Source organism: Salvia miltiorrhiza, chromosome 5, assembly GCF_028751815.1.
Source record: "Salvia miltiorrhiza cultivar Shanhuang (shh) chromosome 5, IMPLAD_Smil_shh, whole genome shotgun sequence".
Lineage (NCBI taxonomy): Eukaryota > Viridiplantae > Streptophyta > Magnoliopsida > Lamiales > Lamiaceae > Salvia > Salvia miltiorrhiza.
In genome coordinates, this window is record NC_080391.1 from 24,170,329 (window position 1) to 24,192,478 (window position 22,150).

The 22,150-nt window shown below is 33.1% G+C and overlaps 2 protein-coding genes across 4 annotated transcripts; both read right to left on the bottom strand.

Annotated features, from left to right (window-relative positions):
• Window positions 1–884: 884 nt before the first annotated feature.
• Window positions 885–3,326, bottom strand: LOC131024160 (transcription factor FAMA). Of its 3 annotated transcripts, none has more exons than XM_057953662.1 (5): window positions 3,222–3,326; window positions 2,856–2,944; window positions 1,873–2,484; window positions 1,208–1,624; window positions 885–1,109 (listed from the first exon to the last, which is right to left on the bottom strand). In XM_057953662.1, the coding sequence occupies exons 2-5, from the start codon at window positions 2,877–2,879 to the stop codon at window positions 1,020–1,022; spliced, it is 1,143 nt and encodes a 380-aa protein (XP_057809645.1). In that variant the 5' UTR covers window positions 2,880–2,944; window positions 3,222–3,326; the 3' UTR covers window positions 885–1,019. The 3 variants fall into 3 exon arrangements, with proteins under 3 accessions (XP_057809645.1, XP_057809644.1, XP_057809643.1); XM_057953661.1 differs by having other exon boundaries at window positions 3,092–3,260; XM_057953660.1 differs by lacking the exons at window positions 2,856–2,944; window positions 3,222–3,326 and having other exon boundaries at window positions 1,873–2,792.
• Window positions 3,327–5,533: 2,207 nt separating this feature from the next.
• Window positions 5,534–12,864, bottom strand: LOC131024161 (26S proteasome non-ATPase regulatory subunit 1 homolog A-like). The gene is made up of 13 exons (XM_057953663.1): window positions 12,504–12,864; window positions 11,429–11,492; window positions 10,041–10,146; window positions 9,730–9,841; window positions 9,474–9,642; window positions 8,655–9,133; window positions 8,397–8,532; window positions 8,057–8,302; window positions 7,751–7,971; window positions 7,407–7,665; window positions 7,054–7,286; window positions 6,500–6,977; window positions 5,534–6,254 (listed from the first exon to the last, which is right to left on the bottom strand). The coding sequence occupies exons 1-13, from the start codon at window positions 12,656–12,658 to the stop codon at window positions 5,928–5,930; spliced, it is 2,985 nt and encodes a 994-aa protein (XP_057809646.1). The 5' UTR covers window positions 12,659–12,864; the 3' UTR covers window positions 5,534–5,927.
• Window positions 12,865–22,150: the final 9,286 nt, after the last annotated feature.

The following is a 22,150-nucleotide window of genomic DNA, read 5'->3' on the forward strand; positions in this document are numbered from 1 at the left end:
GCATCCTAAAATAAGAGAATCCAATCAACCTATAATAGGACGGCAAAAAATGTCCTATTATGCATTTTTTGGTAAACTTTTAATAGGACACTCTTGAGCATCCTAAAATGAAGCGTCCTAGAATAGGACATGCGCATGTGTCCTATCATGACTTATTGTGACTAGCACAAATAGGACTCATTTTGGAAAAGTCCCATACAAGGGAAAGTCCTATTATATTGCATAATAGGACACTTATGAGAGTCCTATTAGAAGATTTTTGTTGTAGTGTACTGACAATACAATGGTAGAGGGAGCTAGAAATGCCAGAGAAATTAAATTGACTAGGGAGAATCAACCCCACCACCATGTGCAGTAGCAAGAATGGGCCTTATACGAACAAATAATATTTGACTAATTTGACAAATTCTAATTCAAAATTTGATGGATTTTCTGCAGACTACAACAAGACAAATCTACCAATCCATAACCTTAATGCTAGCACAATCAGTTCTGACAAGTCAACCCACATCCAACCAAAATTATATACGAGTGGGGGAGGAAGCATTGACCTTTAATTCATGCTCTAAATTATTACAAAATGAAATCGACACTTCCTGCACATTTTGTCTTGCCCTACCAAATTTCCATGATTTATATATGGACTAATAAAAGCCCTTGTATTTCTAGATGCATGTAGAGGACAGGCATAATATAACATGGGTGTTGAGCCATCAAATCAGAGGGTCCAAACATAATTTGTTATGCGCGTGTTACTAAATAATATCTATGGAGTTATCAATTAATGCACATGTAACATACAAATACAACGTTTATTTCAATCGTTGTTTAGAAGCAGAGAAATATGCATTATGACCACATATTAATTGGAGAGAACAGCTATATATATGTAAATATTTATATAAAAATAGATATAAATATAAGAATGTGAACAAAAAAACTACATAGATCTAAGATTATCTCGGTTCACACACATTCATACAAATATCATATATATATAGATAAATATCTTAATTCTATTATATGCTATTGTTTGCATGGATAAAACTGAAAATTTGTTGAACTGAGTTTGCCAGATCATCAGCTGTGAACCTTGCCTCTCCATTAATCTGCAATACACAGAAATTTAAATAAAAACAATAAGTAACAATAAACTCGTATTCATATTGAGATATAGTAGTAATTAATAAATACATGAAAGGTTTACCTTGATATTGAAAGAATAAAGAACAGTTTGTTCAATAGTAGTAATATTAGTATGCAGAATAGTGAGGTGCAAATCTTCAAGGGCAGCAATAGTTTTGATGAGCTGTCCATGCCTTCTCCTCGACAGAATCTTGATCAAAGCATCAAACCCTAAAAGCTTCACCTCCACATCTGCTAAACATGACTTGCTCTCTGCGCTTTCTTCTTGCAATCCTGCAGTTTCAAAGCCTTGATCATTTGGAATAGCCATTGGAGGGAACATCTGAGGCTGCTGCACACCCATGGACGACGGATCTCCGGCCGGCCTCCCCCCATCCCCGTACAGCCGCCGCCTCTTCTGCGACTCCAGGCATTGGAGGAGCTGCTCCAGCTCTCTCACAAACTCAATCGCCCCACCAATTATAGATGCTTGATCACCCTATTTATATTTATCAATATCATATATGTTATGTTACTTTTATTGTGTTGGGAATAAAAATAGAGACACAAGCCTTGATTAAATTCTAATTGTGATTATTAAACCCTAATTGAATTTGCACCCTACATCTAGATATAAGGTTTATGTTTTTGCAACTTTACAACGTTTAACTTTTCCGGCTGTATTTACAAAACAATAGTATAATGTTAAATCTAACAAAATAAATACATATGAAGATTTGGGTTTACCCTTTGAACGTAGGAGCTAGGCATGAGAGACCTCAAGACACGAAGATGTTCATTCATTTGCTTCCTTCTATTCCTTTCGACAGCAATATGAGTCATTCTTTGGCTCTCAACTTCTTCAATAGTCTTTGAAGTTCGAGGCCTCTTCCTCTTGCTCTTCCCTTCTACTTTTTCAAGATTCTCACCAACAAATCTCAGCTGCGCATTCTCCTCCACTCGATCTCCATCATCGTCACCACCTTGCTCATCTTCTCTCAAAGAGAGGTGTTGGTTCTCGTCATCTTGCTGCACCTTGTGATGGTCGTTCAAGACCGGGAATTTGAGGAAGAAGACGGGGTCGATCCCGCCTTCCTCCTCGGATGTCTTGCCTTGATTCAACCCCAGTTTGGGGCCCAAGTCTGCAAACTGCATCACATCTGCAAAACTCAACTTGTCAAATGAATTCGACCCGCAAAAGTTGGATGATGGTTGGTGGTGTTGTGGTGGATTATGCAGCATGTATTCTACGATTTGGCTGCTGTTCTGATCTGCAGATGTTGCTCCCATTTCTTGATTCATTGAATCTTGTTGTTGTTGATGATTGTTAAGCTCATAATCAAGTCCAGCAAAATTTGCCTGCCAAACACAAGGCTCCAGGTAAGACAACATTTTCATGAAATGATGATATATCGATATTGTAACTTAATTTATACAATACAATAAATAAATAAACTTTCTTGGATGACCCTACAAACCCTGTTTATAATTTACACTATGAACTATTACATAATGATAATTTGTTGTGAAACATGATGAATTAATTTGCTGTGTAAATAATGAACTCAAAAAAAAATGAAAATTTTGTCTTCCCACAAATTTAGTCGACGAAATAATGAATCTAGTATAGATTTTCACAATCTAAGAGCTGAACATGATTCCTAGTTTATATTTTAAAATTAGTTTTATTTTGTCCTCCCATAATGGTGTGTGTTGTGTGTTTTTCATACCATGTAATTCCCTTCTTTCTCCATAGATGTGTGTGATTAGCCGAAACCCTAGGTGGGCTTTTTACAGCTCAAAAGGGTCCACCAAAAACCTGTTACAGACAATTATCAATATAAATCCTGTCAAATAACAAGAAAAAAGAAAACAAAAACATAAACCAATTAATGATTGGGTTGACATATCATATGATGACAAAAATTATTAATCATGCAAGCATACAAAAGAAATAAAGACACACCATGATGAAAACAACACTCTTGCTATACCATCCTTGAGAAAGAGAGTGGAAAATTCAAGAGTGAATTTTGTACAGAAAGTTAGAGACAAATTATCGAAAAATATTGTTTGTGATGAATGAATATACATACTTATCTGAAAGAAAATGGAGTTGGGTGATATTGTTGTCTGAATCTTTTAACTTTATAATGTCGATCCATGTATATGTATATGTGTGTGTGTGTGATTGATGAGTCATGAGGTGGGAGAGGAGCCTGTGGATTAATTTCCACCTCACACAAAAATAATCAGCTACACTTTTTTCAGCCTCTTTAATTAATGCATATCACAGGTTAGCACCACCACCTTTTTTTTCATGACTGCTGTAATTGACCAACGCTCGACATGGAACTTTTTTTGAACTTTGAATCTTGAAAATGCATATAGGTTTTGGTCTGAACTTTGCTTCTATCATCTATATACCTAGCTTAGCTACATGTACAAAACCAAATCTTTAATTAGGTCGTTTGTTAAACTAGCCAAATAAATTTTACCAATGTATATTTTGTAATTATCAATTCTAACAGTACAATAACATTGAGAAAATTATTATAAAAAATAAATGAAAATTCTAATAAATTATTATATTGTTGCCTATAGACAAAGCCAGTTTTGTAAGAATAAAGATTTTGGTGCGTACGCCTTATTAGTTAAATATTAATTCAGATTAGCTAGAAATTATTTAGAATTCAAATTAGGAATCAGATTTTTATTAATTATTTTAATTATGTCTAATTGAAGATTAATTAAATTAATCAATTAAAATTAAGTAAATAAATAAATAAAAGTGGCGCACCTTCACGGGAGTGCGGCCCTTCTATATCATATACTAGTACTAGTAATATTATTTATTATAATTTGTTTATTGATCTGTAACTTATATTAATTGGACTATACATTTCATAATGCACAGGACTTTACAACTCGGTAAGCAGTTTTGGCCCATTTATCTTTTTAATAATCTATAGTGAATAAATTTAATTTCAGAATTAATTTTATCTATTTTTTACTTCCCTCCATTCTAAAGATATAGTAATATATATGTATTCCTTTTGCGTTTCGTAAATTACAATACTAGTACTTATGTTTTATATTAGATGCCACTTCTTACATTCATATAATACTATGAGTAGTGCTATTTGGATAAAATTTATCCGGACAAAAAAGTGTTAATTTTTATTAAAAATTAATTAATTTAAAATTATTGGTTCAAGGTTAAAAAGGGTTTAGTTAGTTTTATTGTTTTGTCCATATTGTAATTTTTTTTTTAATTATGTTTCAACAATTTTTTTTATTTTTTTTTAATTTTTTTGTAGTTTTTGTACTTCAAAAATAATAAAAATTAAAAAAGTTATTAAAAAAATTACAAAAAAATTACAATATGGATAAAACAATAAAACTAACCAAATTCATTTTTATTTTGAATCAAAAATTTTAAATAAATTTATTTTATTACATAATTAACCATATTTTGTCCGGACATATTTTGTCCAAATAGCATTATTGTAATATTATTTGCAAGTACACTTTACATGCAATAATATGCTATACCAGGGATGTCCTTGTAAAGTACTTCCTCTGTCCCATTAGGTTTATCCTATTTCTTTTGAACACGAATCTTAAGAAGAGTATAATTAGTATAATAAAAGTGTGTAAAAGTGTGAAGTCATATTATTTGTAGTGTAAAATCATTACCAAATATAAAAACAGGACAAGATCAATGGGACAAGCCAAAAATAAAAACAAAACAAGTTCAATGGAACGGGGGAAGTAATTTACTTGTAAAATTTACAAATTCAATATTGTTCTTATAAATCTACATGAAAATAATCAAAATTGACTTATTGGGTAAGCCTGGTGTAACATGTACAGTACGGGGAATATAAAAAAGAAAGAAAAAAATCATTTCCTTCGTCTCACTTATCTTGAAACAATTTCCTTTTTTAGCGCCGCACCTATTTTGAAACATTTATTTATTTGGCAATTTTTTTTTCTTTATTCACTTTTTCACCTACCACACTTAACATACAAAACACTAATTTTCTTAAATCTTGTGCCTAAAAGTTTTATCTCTAGATAGTCGGGACGAAGGAAGTAATTTTTCTTCGAAGATGGACTACTAGTAAAGTGGGTTTTTTTTTATAGGCTATTAGTAAAGTGGGTATTTTATTTTTATAATTGTTTCAAGTTCAAATTTTAGCAAAACCTTTCACATTAAATCTAACATACCTGATTTTTTAATTATAATTTGTGTCTCCATTTTGATTTGCAGGCTAGGCCATTGTGTTTTTGAAGTGTAATTTGTTACAAGGTTAGACTGTTGTACTGGAGCTATGTTCAATTAGTTGCAGGTTACTAGCATCATCAAAAAATATATGACTATGTTGAACTCAAGAAAAATAAATAAATAAATAAATGAGACATCGCTACTTGACTTATATAAGGCACCTAATAATTCGAAAACACAAACAAGAGATGGACCTTGAATAGAGGAAAACTTTGACTTCCTAATTTTCACTTTTCTTGTATAGAATTGAAAATTACAGCGTCGCAGCAGCTTCCACTGTCCAGTTTTTGCCCCTCCATTAGTACATAATCCCTATGAAAACCAGAAACAATAAAATGGAGAAGCACGGCAGAGAAAGAGTTGAATACATCAGCTGCGATGGCTACAACTTCAAGATTCTGCACAAGAATGGCACTTTGATTGTACACCTCCTCACCAGCTAGAAACCAATCAACTTTCTCCATCAAAACATGCAGAACGAAACACAGATAGTTACCCCGATGCTAATGGATTAAGAGCTGTATTCAAAGGGTTGTGGGGGTGCAGGCTCTTCATCGACAGCCATTGCTGTGGACGATCCCTGCTGCCCAGGGACAGATCCACCAGTAGCGTTTGAGGTTGCTGACGAGGGAGAATGGGTGAGAGATAATTCTTCGGGCTCATTTGGACGTAGATCTTTTAGTAGCACAAATCCTGACGGTACTGTCTTAACTGGCACGTATCTGCTATCTTCAAGAAATTTGATAAATTTCTCTTGGGGACGAACCACCCTTGCAGGATTGGTTAAAATTTCAAATGATGGCTCAGGTTCGGTTTTCTTCTCTGTGTTGCTATCAACCTGACAAAGGAAGCAAAGAGAACCCGAGTTAAGCAAATTTTCAACTAACACTTACTGAACAGCACATTAGGATCAAGATATCTAATTTCAACCCTCTAACAAATGCCTCATGAAAGAGAACCAGAACAGGAAAGCAAATAAATAATAAGCAAAATGCAGGATTGCAATTACAGCATTTATATCCCATTGCAAGAGATAAAGAGAAGTGTCAAAATTATAAACAATGACATCATACAAATATTTACCTGCATAGAATCCCCATCCTTGTCACTTGGTTTACCCTTTCCAGAACTTGTCTCTGCCTTCTCGGCCTCTTTCTTACTAGCCCTGGTTTTGGCTCTAACTGATGTTGATAAGATTGCAGTAGGCAGTTTAACAGTTGAAGCAGTGGTAGGGACAGTAGTAGGCTTAGGGTATTCAAACAATGACGGCTTCGCATGTGATAAGAAATCAAACTTGGGTATTTTCAGGTCATAGTTCAGACCAATTAAAGCAGTTGGTGAGAATGCCAAACTGATGAAATATATGAGTGGGTACCAGTACCAAAACTGACTGAAAACAGCAAGACCAACAACTGCCGTCATTTTATCATGTTTTGTCTTCGAAAGTAACTTTATGGTTACATTTCGTCCGCCAGCATCTAAAATCCCTGAAGCTAATATAGCACCCATCTTGCTCATGGTATCTTCATGCTTATCTAGGATTATCTTTTCCAATTGTCGCCTAAGTATTTAGAAAAAGGGCGAGATGAGAAAAGATAAAGCATAGATAAAGTGAACATAAAATTCAGATACAATACCTGAAAGCACCAACACGAGAGTCACTAGCTTCACTGATCTGGACCATCACCATTGCCATTGCAATTAGAGCACCTTGACGAACAAAGTCGACAACATCTAAGGTTAATGGCTCTAGCAACGATATGGCCTCACTAAGCCCGGTACCGGCACAAGAAATCCCAACTGCTAGTGCAGCACCATACCGCACATGCGGATTGTAGGACTCCGATAACAGGGAGACAATTCGAGGCGTCTACATATTAAAGAAGTTCATACGATTTCAAAATAAATGCAAGTTGACTTCTTAAAATTCTCAGAATCCATTAATTGACAGCATCAAAGAGGGAATAAAAAAGAAAACCAAATACACAACCTGTTCAGGATCAGAGTACAACACAAATCCAAGGGCAAGAACAGCAGTCCGTCTAACATCATCGCTCACATCTGACACGGCAAAATGCAACAACTGACGAATGGCCTTATTATTTGATGTTCCTCTGTATGCCAAGGCCAAAGCATACATGCCACCATAACGCAATATAGGGTCTTGATCCCTAGTCATTTGCTCAATGAGTGTATCGGCTTCTTCCTCTCTTCCATAGACCGTAAGTGCTATTCCTAAGGCCAAACCCCTGTAATCATGTCATAGTCAAATATAAAAGTGAGACCAAATGTGGTTAAAAAGTCTTTCAACCTCAGATTCAGGACTCAAGTCACCTAATAATCTTCTCATGCTGGGTTTCATGTGCATATGCAAGCATTTCAGCAGCCTTCTCACTAGCAGTTCCAACCATCAGTAAACCCATACTAATCCCAGCAGCCTCACCAGCAACAGCACTGTCAGTATACAACACATTTTTTATTTCATCAAAGACGTCCTCATCAGCAGTGCCTAATGCTGCCAAACCAAGACCCAGGCAGGCACCATGCTGAATGACCTGTAGCATTTTATCGTAGCATTAAGTTATCAATCATTGTTTGGGGAAAAGAGGAGGAAAAGCATGTTTTAAAGAATGCTTGGACCTCAACATTAGAGCTCCTTAGGCTTTCACGCAGAAATGGTTTAATGCCTTCCCCATGGTTTGCATGAATTAAACCAAGAGCATATAATGCTCCACCTTCCGAGTATGGACTGCCACCACCACTCCCACCCTGCGGCAAGTACGGTGCCATGAGGAATCTTCCTTGCTGTAGATGGCCCCGATGGATGACGCCAAGTCCTGCAGTTGCACTGAATTTCGCCCAATTTGTAGCCCTACTCAGCCAGTCCTGACAATTAATGGAAGTATTAGCTGAAATAACACCAAAATGGATGGAACAGAATCTAATAAAAAATGCTGTTAACTAAGAAATATGCCCTTACCAGATTTTCCCTCAAAAATGTATCCACAGTTGTTCCAGCATGCATAATAGCATTAGCATATATAGTTGCACTATGGCAGACACTATTTCTCATCTCAACAGACTGCTTTATTGTCTTAAGAATGAGGAGATCTGATCTGTAAATAGACAGGAAAAGAAAATGCTTCACGGCTCTTAAATTTAATCCAGTACGTGGACTGAATTTGTTCAGACTTGATATAGATTATTGAGATTCAAGATGAAAATGATATAGCCTCACTTGTTATGGCTGTATAAGAATTGCAGCGTCAACTGTATGGAAGTCTCTCCATCCAGAATTCCTCTTATTTTTGTCAACCTCTCTGCGTAAACTGTTTCACGTGGATCAGTAGTAGATGTTGTGCTTTCATCTGCTTGATTTGCCTCTGTTATTTGAACATCTTTCGTTGGGACAGCAATTTCAATTTGTGCAGAATCTGGCTGAGCTGACTCCGACAACTGTGCAGGCTCTGAAGGCTGCAACTTGGGACTGGGAAGCCGATCTCTCACCTTCAAAAGGAAAGCTTGATGCTCATTCTCCACAAGATCAAATGCAATTTGAAATGCCAATAGTGCATCATCGACATTTTCTGATCTTAAGAGTTCTTCCAATATGCTTGCAACACCCTCAGGCTCATCTAGAAACATTAGGCGCTGACACATGCTCAAATAATCAGGAGATGGCAGCTGCTGATATATTTTGACCAGAAGGCGGAGTACCTGTAGAACCACATGTCAAAAAACATGCATTTAGCAAAATATATTAAAATCTCTCAAACTGTGGATCAGAATGCAATTCAATAATTCAAAACTGAAATTAATTATCATCTCATTGTAATTTAGAGACCTAATAGAGATTTCGTCCAGAAACCTCAGAAATCAAGGTCTACTCCAGCCTTTATATATAACACAAATAGCACAAAAAAGCAAAGGACAAACATAATATGAGCTCCTTCTGGAAAGTAACATTGTTCAAAAACAGAAGGCCAATTTTTTAGCAGAAAAGAACAGGCCTACAGAAGGATTTTTTTTTTTTACTAAACATGGTAAAGGAGGTTACCTCACGCCGATACTCTCGCCGGTTGACAAAGGAATGACAGACATCTATGCAATAATTAATTGTCAAATGAACATTGTCACTCCTTATAACTGCTTCCTCAAGCTTATCGAATCTTCTGCATTCAATTGCCATCCCTATGGCTTGTTGATATTTTCCATCTGCAGTACATCTGTAAACAATTGAGAATAGCCAAAGGAATATATATGTCAGGATACCACATAATTAGGTTTTCTAACAGCAAGGTTATTACACGTACTTATCCAGCATTCTCACAACAATAGCTTCCAGTCTAGGGTCAATCAGTGCTGATTCATCATTCGCCTCAGCTGCTTTGGTCTTCAGATTTGCATATTTGTCTATTGCTTTAGCTGAGTGAGACAAGAATGCAACATAAACTATTATAAACAGTAAAGAATTAAAGCACATCCATAGGAGTAGGACATCAGCACCGCTTATTAAAGATTTTTAAAAAAAAAAACTTATCAAGTAGCCACTTTAATCTTAATGAAAAAGTGAAAGTAGAATATTGTGATAGTTTCAAAGGGATGATAAGCAAATATTTCTCACCAAGTAGGGTATGAACGTAGTCTGAGTCCTCGGATACATCAAAAAGAGGACCAGCTCCCAGAGCATAGGACAATGAATCATTGAGCTCACCCAAATAATAGAAAACCTGAATGCACAATAATTTGTAAGAGAAAAAAGACATAAGTCTGAGTTGAAGCTAAATTATTTTCATATAGTTGATACTAAATATATGCATAACTATACATAACTGCCATCAAAATTTAGATCATATACTTCTCACAAAATATACAAGTTAGCACAGGCAAGATGTCCATGCAACTTCTTCAGGACCTAGCAGAAGCAGTTGCTGACTTGCTGTTTTCTTTATGATAATTGGAATGCGCTTATCTTCAGAATTCAGATAGCATGATATGTCTGATAATGTTATTTGCCTTATATCCCTAAAGAACCTATAGAATATAGATGCTCTTCTACAATATAATAGAAACTTATGAGTTATACTAAACAAACTTATTTAACAATAGCAGCACTTACATCATTCGAAGCCACAAGAATTAGAACTCAGGCTCTCACTCTTATCTCTCACAAACATAATTGACCCAGGAATCTATTACACGACTACTTATACCATAATAAACTTTATGTGAATCTATACAGCATATCCTATGCGAATCTAATGTGGATATGGACCAATGTTCCGCCACAATGCTTGTGTTAACAATGTTCCTACCGGTATCAAACTATCAATGGTGATTATGTGCTTATATGAGTTTTTTTTTTCCCAAGTAACATTTGCAACTTTTTAAGTTGATTCAACCAAAGTTCACATGATATCGTTTTGCTACTATCAAAATGAGACAATAAAGCTAAATATCAAAAATGTTGCAGCATTGAAAGCTTATGAAAAGATATACAATATGTCTAGTACATAAATACACACTAAAATTACATAGCCATGAAGCCAAATCTTTTGGAATTAGTAGACAATGCATAACTTAAGTTTGTCATGCTAAGCTCCGACTTTATTTTCATTATTGAAACAAGGACACAACACTGACTAAAATTAGGACATTTTTACAAAGAAACAAAATAAATAAATATATATATATATATGACTCTCTTCTTTTGCTGAAACAAATCCTAGATTAAAAATTAGTAATTCTATAAAAGAAATAGAAAAGGCACGTGAGACCAATTTAATTTCATTTAAAGCAAGTTACTTATAGTTTTCGAAGAAATAAAAATTCGAGAAAATATTTCATCACGCATCTGCAACAATACTAGACAATTTACATTACACAATGTGTACTTCTAGTGGACCAACAAACTACACAATCAACTATAAAAAGCATGCAGAAGAAAGGAACATAAAACAAATCAAATATATAAATAGAAACTGAAATTTTTGAAAGAAGAAGAAATTTTACCTTTGAAACCAACAAGGCAGCTAGCTGCCTCTGGTCAAACTCTTCATCTTCATACAAACTTTCTCTGCAAACAAAAGCAAAATGAGAGGATCCATTGTCATGAAAAAAACAGTTTTAAATGACTGAATATGAGAGAAATGGCTAAAAATTTGGTGACATTTAAAAAGCTTATCACCATCCATGTAGTAGTCATCAAAATCAAGAGACATATCACAGAAGATCTCAGCATGGCGAGTTAATATTTCAGAGAGCACAAATAGCCAAAAAGAACAGAAAAGCACAATCAAAGCATTAACAAGTCAGAACAGGCAGGCAATACCCTTAAGTGCCAACCAACAATATAATGTTTTTGAGAACTAGAATAAGCCGTTCGCCTAACTTATATGCACGATACATGAAGCATCCAGTTAAAAGTACCCAAACAGAAATGTTACAGATCCTTACATAATAAATATCATCAGAAATGAAGCATACATAAGAAACAGGCAATACAATCAAAAGTAGAAGTTTGTGTTCAACGTGGACCCAATAAACAAAACGTGTCTTTTTATTCTGCCCCTAAAAGGAAGTAAATAAAATTAAACCGGACTCCCACTGATTCAATCATCAAAAATTGAACGCCATAGCGGTAGGTGGTTAATGCCCAAGAACTGAGGTCGAGTCCACTGTGCAATCTTTAAATTTCTTTACTTATGTAATTTATCAAAAAAAAAAAAAAAGAGAGAGAGAGAGAATGCCATAGTCCAAACAACACCAACACCAAACTCTTATTTCTCTTCCCCTAATTCAGTGTTCTATAACAATAACTACCCAAAAGAACAACCCCAATTTCTCACCACTTGGTGGCATCAACACCACAGAAAATACATGAATGCAAAAGAGCTCAAATTTTGCTTAAATAACCAAAATGCTACTAATTCAACACAATTTCCCCACAGACTCCGTCATTCCCTCAAAAGCCGCATCAAAAAGAATCCACAATTGACAGAAAGAACCCTCAATCATAGTAATGCACAAAATTCCAGTTCATAATTCAAATTAACGTTAAAAAACACTAACTAAAAGAAGGTATTACATAATAGGGACAGAAGTGGAGATCTCGGGCCAGAAGTAGTCTACAAAGGCGTTGAGATTGGAGAGAGCATGCAACTTCAGCGCCGGGTGACTCTCATTCAGCATAGCCAGAAGTCCCCCCGCCGAACTCACCATCGTCGCCGCCGCTGCAGCCATTGTAGATACTAGATAGAACCCAGAAATTTAGGGCTTCGATCTAATGAGGTTTGGGTTTAGGGTTTACACTGAGGGTGCCAAGATGATAGGAAGATTGGAGAAGATTACGAGAATTCTGTCTGCAAACAGGAAAAACTATTGATTTGTTTTTCAAGTTTCCTTTGTTTGCTTGTTTATTGGGGTTTCTTGGAAGAAGGGCAAAGTTCACAGCTTAATGAATAGTGTGTAACATTTATTTATTTTTAAATTATTTCGATTTTCCTTTTGGGCTGACTACTGGGTAACGAGTCGAAATTCGACGGTGAATTATTTAAATTATATGATATTATTTTTGTATAAGTAAATTATTTTTTAATCTATTTAATTTGAGATAATATAGTTAAAATTATATTAATCTCAACTATATTTTCAATTAAATGTTAATTTTTATTAGAATAATAGATATTTATTTTATAAAAGTTTTCATTTAATAATGTTTTATAAGAGGTTGGTGTAAGATTGAAAATTTTCTTTTTTTAATGTAAAATTGATGGAGGGATTGATGTATCACATTTGTTGTCAATTGTATATAGACAATATTTTAATTAATTTTGTACAAATTGTTTAAATTGACAAATAAGAATTAAGTTACGATCTTATATGTGATATGAGCATCATCTCGTCTGAACCTTGTAGGACCATATCATCATCTAAAGCCCGAAAGACGACATCTAACGTTTGAACACCAGACTTTTGAGCATCATCTCGTCTAGACCTTGAAATACAAAAAATGAATTTTTTATGCGTCATTTTTTTAAAAAAAATCACTATCTGGAACTTTAAAAATCAAATATGAGTTGTGAGATTGTATGATTTTTTTTTATTTTTTTTGGATAAAGTGAGATTGTATGATCTTGAGCTTATAAAATCATAACTAACTTCTAAACATCATTTTGTATATAGCTTGAAAAATCTTGACAAACTTTTATGCATTTAGCTTTAAATATTATATAATTGGGTTCCGAGCATCATCTCGTTTGGAGTTTGAAAGAACAAATTTGACTTGTGAGTATCATCTCATTTGAACTTTGATTGACCATAACTAAGTTATAAGAATTATCTCGAGTGCAGCTTTAAAGATTATTATCATCAGCATCTTGTAAGATTATAGCTAACTTCTAAACATCATCTTGTATGCAGCTTGAAAATTCTTGACAAACTTTTGTATATTATTTCATGTGGAGCTTTAAATATCATAATTGAGTTTTGAACATCATCTCGTTTGAAATTTGAAAGAACAAAATTGACTCGTGAACATCATCTCATTTAAAGTTTTGAAATACCATAACTAAGTTCTAAAAATCATCACGTGTGAAGCTTAAGAAAGTTGATGTGAGATTCAAATTGTATTAATTTATTTAGTATATTAATTGATAATTTTCTTTATAAAAAAATCAATGTTGAATTCAAATTTTATTTTTAAAAATGCATAAAAAATAGGGTAAATATCATATTAAACCTTGAATTATTCCCGCTTTATCAAAAATACCCTGAAAGTTTCGAAATGCTCTCTAAACACTCAAAGTATCAGAGTGTTATCAAATATATCCCGCATCTACTTTTCGATCACCAGAAACGTGACGTGGCTCGCCGGATGACACAGTGTAATTTAAATTTTATTTTTTTTAAATCCATGTCATTTTATATTCTATTTTTTAAATCCATGTCATCCATACTCTTTCCATCTCTCTCTCTCTGCGTTTCCTCTACCCCTCTCTCTACCGTCTTTCTCTCTCTTTTCTCCGGCGAGTGTCGCCGATTTTCGCCGCATCCGGCGTGGCGAGGCTGGCTCCTCTTCTTCCCTTTCTCTTTCTTTCTTCTCTTTCCTACATCTAATTCCCCAAATTCTAAAATCCATTTCCTAGGTTTTTGATGTAGAATTAAAAGGAATTGAAATTAAAACCTTTCTTCCTTTCCCGACTGGAAGAAGAGCCAACAACGGAGTCTTCAGACGCGTAGCATTCGGCAGCGAAGGACCCAGCAGAGGGGTGGTCGGGGGTGTCCGCCGGAGAGTCATGAGCAGCGCCGCTTACTGGCGTAGCGCTCCCGCTCCCGCCGCCGCCACCCATGTAATGGGTCAAATTACCCATACTAATGCTCTTCCGAATCGAACCATCAGTCAATCGGACCCCAAAAAGCTTCACTCCTCGATTCGGACACGTGCGGGAATTGTGCCCGTTGTGGCTGCAATGCGAGCACCTCCTCGTCGTTGTCGCAGCAGCAATCAAATTGAAGCAAGCTGAGTTCGATTGATTTTTAATTTTCTTTTACAAGATTCTAGAGAACATGGGATTTGTTGTTTTGGGGTTGTGTTTTTTTATGTTTACGTTGGTTTTGGTGCCTAAACTGAAGCTCTGGTGTATGTGGATACAGATATAGATATAGAAAGAGAAAGTCTCATCCGAAGAGGAGAGTCTTAAATCCAATTCCTAGGTTTTTGATGTAGAATTTGGGGAATTAGATGTAGGAAAGAAGGAAAGAAAGAGGAAGGGAAGAAGATGAGCCGACCTCACTGGCGTCGGAGGCGGCGAAAACCGGCAACACTCACCGGAGAAGAGAGAGACAGTAGAGAGAGGAAACGCAGAGAGAGAGAGGGGGAGAGAGAGTATGGATGACATGGATTAAAAAAATAGAATATAAAAGGACATGGATTTTAAAAAAAATAGAATTTAAATTACACTGTGTCATCCGGCGAGCCACGTCACGTTTCTGGTGACCGAAAAATAGATGTGGGATATATTTGATAAAACCCTGATACTTTGAGGGTTCAGAGAGCATTTCGAAACTTCCAGGTAATTTTTGATAAAGCGTGAATAGTTCAAGGTTTAATATGATATTTACCCTAAAAAGTATATATTATTTTATGACCAAATTAAATTGAAGAAATAATTTACTTAATCACACCAATTTATTTTTAAAAATTAAATTAATCAAATTATGTATTTAATTAAATAAATTTGGTCAAATTGAATTAACAAAGTAATTCAAATTGTATTAAATCATTCTGCCTAGATTTTTAGTTTGGAGAGCAAGAGCTTCTTCTTATATATGTTTTATTTTGGTGAAATTTCATTAAAAAAAAAAGAATAAGAAGAAGAAAAAGAAGAATCAATGTGAGATCAAGTGATTTGTATGAATTCTTCACTCAATGGAGATTATTGTAAGTTTGATATAGAATTAAAGATTTCAAATATGTTTTAACATCATATCCTCTATTCTTTTTTATCTAAATTCTTCATTTATGCATTACTAATTTGAATTTCATAATTATTATTATTATTATTTATTATTATTATTATTATTATTATTATTATTATTATTATGAAAGAAACTGGAACAAATAAAGTTTTTAGACATGAAAAATATATTTTTCTTCACGATACAGATAAAATGTATGGATATATTTTATAAAAAATAAAATAAAATTTTAATTATTTTGTTAGACGTAAAATAAGATTTTATTTTAAAGTAATCAATTTATAAAATTTGTACCTTATTATGCAAACATGTAAATCAATGACATAACCGTTTATAATTTACATACACGTGCATGTCTCAATTTAAACCCAATTTAAAACTTATTTTACTGAAAATTAAGAAGATAAATATTATATATAAATTCATACAATATAATATATTGCAGAATATCTATATAATATATATGCTTTTAAGAAATATAAAATTAATACTCCATCTGTCCACAATAAACTTGCCACAATTTCATTTTTGATCCATCCATAAAAAAATTGTCACTGTAGTAGGGTCCACACATCTCCACCCACATTTAAAGTGGGACCCTCACTCCACTAACAACTTTCCTCACATTTTATTAAGCTCGTGCCATCCAAAATGTGACAAATATATTATGGACAAAGAGAATAACAAATATACATCTAATTACGAACATTCAATTAAAATCATTTATCGTATATAAATTATAATTTTTTTTCTTGTCAGATATATAATTCTAATTTTTATCGAGATAAAATAAATAATAATATTTATTAATTTAGATTATGTGTAAAATTAATAATATATATATATATATATAATATAGGATAAGTGGTTTTGCTATTATAAAAAGGATTTGATAGGTTTTCTTTTTTAATAACATTTCATTTCATTAATAAATTATTTTTATTTCATCATTATAAAGAAGATTTGTCACTTTAAAATTTAAATCGAGAAAGCGATTGAATTATAGAAAAAATAACTTTATTGAACCACCTAGATGTGCCAAATTAAATTTCAAAATGATAATAAATTAAACTATGTTTGTCAATCATGTGCGATATACGTGATACATTATTTTTATTAAAATAGATATTATTTTAAAATATTTTTGTATTTAAAATTTAATTATTGATTAATATTATATGGGTATCAAAAAATTTATATCATAAAATATATAGTTAGAGCAATTATTACTCGTTTTTTCAAATAAAAATTATTTTAGGTGCTGGTGTCGAAATGGGTCCAGTCGGGTACCCGACCCGATATTTGCGGATGCCCGACCCCAGAAATACCCTATTTCTCCTACCTACACCCGACCCGTCATGCTTCGTCACATTATACATTTTGAATTAATTAATTCAGGATCAGTGATGCACGCAATAGAGCAGAAGATTATGCAACACATGCCAGTATGAAAGAGCATAAGATGACATTTTCTCCATTACTCAAGTATCCTATCAAGATCATAATAAACATTAGGTTAAGGGCATGTTTGATAGCCTTGTTGGGATAAATCAAGATATAGATAAAATTCAAGATATGTGTCGTAGATATAGTGAGATTAGTATCGTAATCTAGTGTTTGGTTGATAAGATATAAAGTATAGATACTATGAGTTACTTGTTTGATAGCTTAGATTAGAATTTAGATAAATAAGTAAATTACCATTCTACCCTTATATTAAATTAATAACAAAATTAAAAAAAATTCGAACATCCAATTTAACATCCACCCACTGACCATCCCCTTCACCTCTCTCCTACTTTTTACTGAATTATTTTGCCACCTCCAAAAACTGCAGCCTAGATGGCCAGCCCACCACGCCGCCTCTCCCACCGGCGCTCCTGATGCCAAATGTTGGACCCGAGTAAGTGCGTATTGGTGTATGGGGAGGGGAATACATCAATTAAAATTTTTTCATTTTTTATCAGAGTTGTGTCTAGAAACATGTCCAATTGATAATGAGTCAGCCGTGGTTAATCCCAATCAGCTAATTGGTAGACTGACTAAAGTCTAGATAACCTAGTTCACACTAAGCGATCAATTAACAATCCTACTGACAACTGTTCAAGTAATCAGTTGGACTAGTAACTGATGTGCGTGCAGAATGTAGTGGTTTGTAAAAACCCGCTTTATGGAAATATTTTTTTAGTAAGCTAAAGACTTAGTCAGCACTTCTTAGGAAATAAGAGATTAAGCTTGTGCTCACTACTTCTTGGCTAATTATATGCGGAATGGTTGTATGCAGTGCTTTAACAAAATGAATAATAATGACAATATAAAGCATAAAGTAAAGCACACAAGATTTAACGTGGTTCAGAGCCAACTGCAACTACGTCTACAGTCCTATTGAATATGAGAATCAATACAATCAAATTCTTTCGTATGCTATTTCTCGGTAGCACCCGTTACTCCGTCAACTTTCAGATTACTCACACCTAGCTTACTTGTCGGACTTCTTCTAACTACAACACCTATCATTTACAACGGATGAGAGGTTTAGATAGTGTCTCCAACTAATTGAACACAATGCTACAATGAAGAACAGTCTAGTTTAGGAACTGTATATAAATTCGCAAGTATAAATTTGGAATGTTACAGTGAAGAACAAGTTCCTCTTTGGATCACTGTTGTTGTCTGATAATGACCATGAAAGTTATAGATTCAAGAATACAGCAACATCCAGACCCACACCTATTATATGATCTTCCGTTGTATTTATAGACATGAGTTGAATAGAGCCGTTGGAGAGAACCTTCTTCACTTCTGATCTGTTGTCCGTTGAAAACTTCCCGTTGGACTGTATCTGAGATGTCGCTGTCGAGTATTGTAAGTTTGTACAGCGAACTCTACGATTTCATATTTTCTTTTGCAGTTTGTCAGGTACAAATGATTAGCATGGGGTCCATTGTTAGTGGACTGGAAATAAACTACAATGCTTGGTCAACTGCTTATTGTATACTTAGTTGGATCTGCACATTCGCTAAGTCTTCTGATTATATTGAGTCTTCTTTGTAAGCTTGATCTCCTCGCCATCAAGTTCCTTTGGATCTTCACTTTAGTTGGAACTCTGTCTTCAGCTAGGACTCCATCTTTAGCAGAATCTTCTTCTCCAGCTGGGTCTCCAAGCAGCCATGAACCTTTTCATAGTATTTGTCTAAGTCTTTTCTCATGGACATATACTTTAGCATACTGCATTATAGCTAAGAACTTTTTGATCCATCAACAAGTTTGGCTATCATCAAAATTTTGTTAATTGGGTTTTGACATATTCAAAATCAAGAATTGTTCCAATATATATATACGACGATTGAAATGACAAGAGGGAATAGAGATTTGTGAAGTGAAAAATCAATGGACAGATTGGTAGGACATAAAAAATATATATCATTATAAACTAAATGGATCCATGGACCATATTTGAATATTAAAACCTTGACCTAAATTTAGTTCAAATTCGTTACCGATTCCTATTTTTAGAAAATCTAACTTCGAAAAAATGGATTCCGATCTGTGGCTCTAGACAAGATCCATGAAAAAGGATGGATAACAAAAATTTATGCCTTTAAATGTCTCATTTCTTTTCCCACATTTAACACAAAAGGGAAGTTTACTATTTTCCCTTCCTTATTTTAACTTCAAGGATTGATAATATTATCCCTCAATTTTTGGTGTGATAATATTATTCATCCTTGAAGTGAAAATAAGTAAGGAAAAATAGTGAACTTCTCTTTTATGTTAAATGTGAAAAAAGAAATGAGACATTTAAAGACATAAATTTTTGGTATCCATCATTTTTCATAAATAAATTTATCCCTCAAAATAAACGCACCCGTAATAAACAATTATGTGCCTAATTATTTTAAATTTAGTACCAAAAAATAAAAAGTTATAAGATTTTTTTTGTTGTTGAGAGAGAAAAAACCATAATTTGGTATGTGTCCTTACTCTTAAGTTGCATCATTTCTCAAATTCCCGATAACATAAATAAAAATTATATACTTAAATGGTTTTTTTTTTTTTCCTTAAACTGAATTAATAATGATTCCCTATTCCCTTCGCACTTAATGGTTTCTTGAGTACAATTCATTTAGGATATCATAATCATATAAGTTTATTATAAAAATAATGGTCCACAAGAAGCATCCATATATTATCTCCAATATATAAGGGGCATTTATTTGATTGAATGAATCAAGATTTGTTTGAAAGTATAATAAAATTCTTTTGTAAAAGCTTTGATCTCATTTGTTGATTAGGAGCAATATAATGGTGGCCTCAAACCAAGTATTCAACCATTTTGAAGTTTCTGCTCGCAAAAACTTCTCAAGATTGTTGGGTTATCATTAATGCCAAGGTATTTCTATAACATAAATCTTGGGTACACCTGGATGTACCGTACAATTAGATTGACCCGTACCCAAAATAGTATTATTTATATGGGTTGAGTCGGGATATGGATTCAAATCAGGTTGCGGGTGAAAGTTTAAGTGAATGTATAACTCGATTGTACGGTACACCCGGATGTACCCAAGACCACCTCATTCTATAAATGCATTACTTTCACGTATTTTCAGTATATTTAACACATTGCTTAGCTGAAGATCTGTACAACTTGACTTTCAAATATTTTTTTGGAAAAATAAAAAATAGAAAGAAAATAAACTGTTTTCCATTCTTTACGCCTTGATTGATATCTAAACTAGTAAACAAGATACTTTAATTAAAAGATCAAAACATTAAAGGAGTTACTACTTACTATAAAGTGGTCTATGTAAGGAAACATTGATCAAGCCAATTTTAATGGTTTGTAGCAAATTGCAGTTTGGCTATTAATATAAACAAACTAGCAAAAATAAATTACCGGTCATCCCTAGTCTAGTTGGGAGGGTGTTAAACCTTACCTAAAGGTCTAGGGTTCGATACCTGGTACGAGGAGAGAGAAGAAGAGAAATTGAGGTATTCTAAAATACCTTTTTTGTCGTATTTTTATTATTAACCCCGTTGGTTTTTAGAAATTGAGGTATTCTAAAATACCTTTTTTGTCGTATTTTTATTATTAACCCCGTTGGTTTTTATTTTATTTTCTTATAATGCGAATATATGTTTATTGATTTTTTTTATCTATTCTAAAATACCTCCTTTTTGTATTATTATTATTATTATTATTATTATTATTATTATTATTATTATTATTATTATTATTATTATTCGGTTGGATAGATAAATTTTGATATTTATTTATTAATTATGTTGATTTTTATATTATTTTCTTATAATGCACACATGTTTATTGATTTTTTTTTATCAATTCTACAATACCTCATTATTATTGTTGTTGTTGTTGTTGTTATTCGGTTGGGTAGATATATTTTGATATTTATTTATTAATTATGTTGATTTTTATTTTATTTTCCTATAATGCACACATGTCTATTGATTTTTATTTTTATCAATTCTACAATACCTCCTTTTTTGTATTTATTATTATTATTATTATTAGAGAATTTTTTTGGGAACTTAATGAAATATCCTAGCTCTAGTTTTAATTATACCAGAACTCTTATTAAAAGAATTATTATTCAGTTGGATAGATAAATTTTGATAATTATTTATCAATTATGTTGATTTTTATATTATTTTCTTATAATGCATACATGTTTATTGATTTTTTTTAATCAATTCTACAATACCTCATTATTATTGTTGTTGTTGTTGTTGTTGTTATTCAGGTGGGTAGATATATTTTGATATTTATTTATTAATTATGTTGATTTTTATTTTATTTTCTTAATGCACACATGTCTATTGATTTTTATTTTTATCAATTCTACAATACCTCCTTTTTTGTATTTATTATTATTATTATTATTATTATTATTATTTTATTAGGGGAAATTTTTTGGGAACTTAATGAAATATCCTAACTCTGGTTTTGATGATACCAAAATTCTTATAATTTTCTTTTAATAGACTAGAACTTTTCGAACTCAAGTGTTAGAGTTCATGTTTTCTTGTTAGGCTGTTGTCCTGAAGACTGAAGACCGAAGGACTGAAGACTGAAGTTTACACAACTGAAGATAGCATGTGAAAAGACAAAGTCAAATATTGTTGTATTGACTGGACGAGGATCTCATTGAAGAATCAGTTATGACTGATTTAATAATGTTGGTCATGTGGAATTAGCGGACTGATACTCAAGTCAAGTACCAGTTGACA

Excerpts from the sequence above, each read along its gene's own strand:
- LOC131024161 (XM_057953663.1), bottom strand. The coding sequence starts at position 12,658 with ATGGCTGCAGCGGCGGCGACGATGGTGAGTTCGGCGGGGGGACTTCTG. Across the intron at positions 7,972-8,056 it reads TAAGGAGCTCTAATGTTGAG|GTCATTCAGCATGGTGCCTG; the intron begins GTCCAAGCATTC and ends AAAATGCTACAG. Across the intron at positions 7,287-7,406 it reads TGTACTCTGATCCTGAACAG|ACGCCTCGAATTGTCTCCCT; the intron begins GTTGTGTATTTG and ends TTTAATATGTAG.
- LOC131024160 (XM_057953660.1), bottom strand. The coding sequence starts at position 2,523 with ATGAAAATGTTGTCTTACCTGGAGCCTTGTGTTTGGCAGGCAAATTTT. Across the intron at positions 1,625-1,872 it reads CTAGCTCCTACGTTCAAAGG|GGTGATCAAGCATCTATAAT; the intron begins GTAAACCCAAAT and ends AAATATAAATAG. Across the intron at positions 1,110-1,207 it reads TTTATTCTTTCAATATCAAG|ATTAATGGAGAGGCAAGGTT; the intron begins GTAAACCTTTCA and ends TGTGTATTGCAG.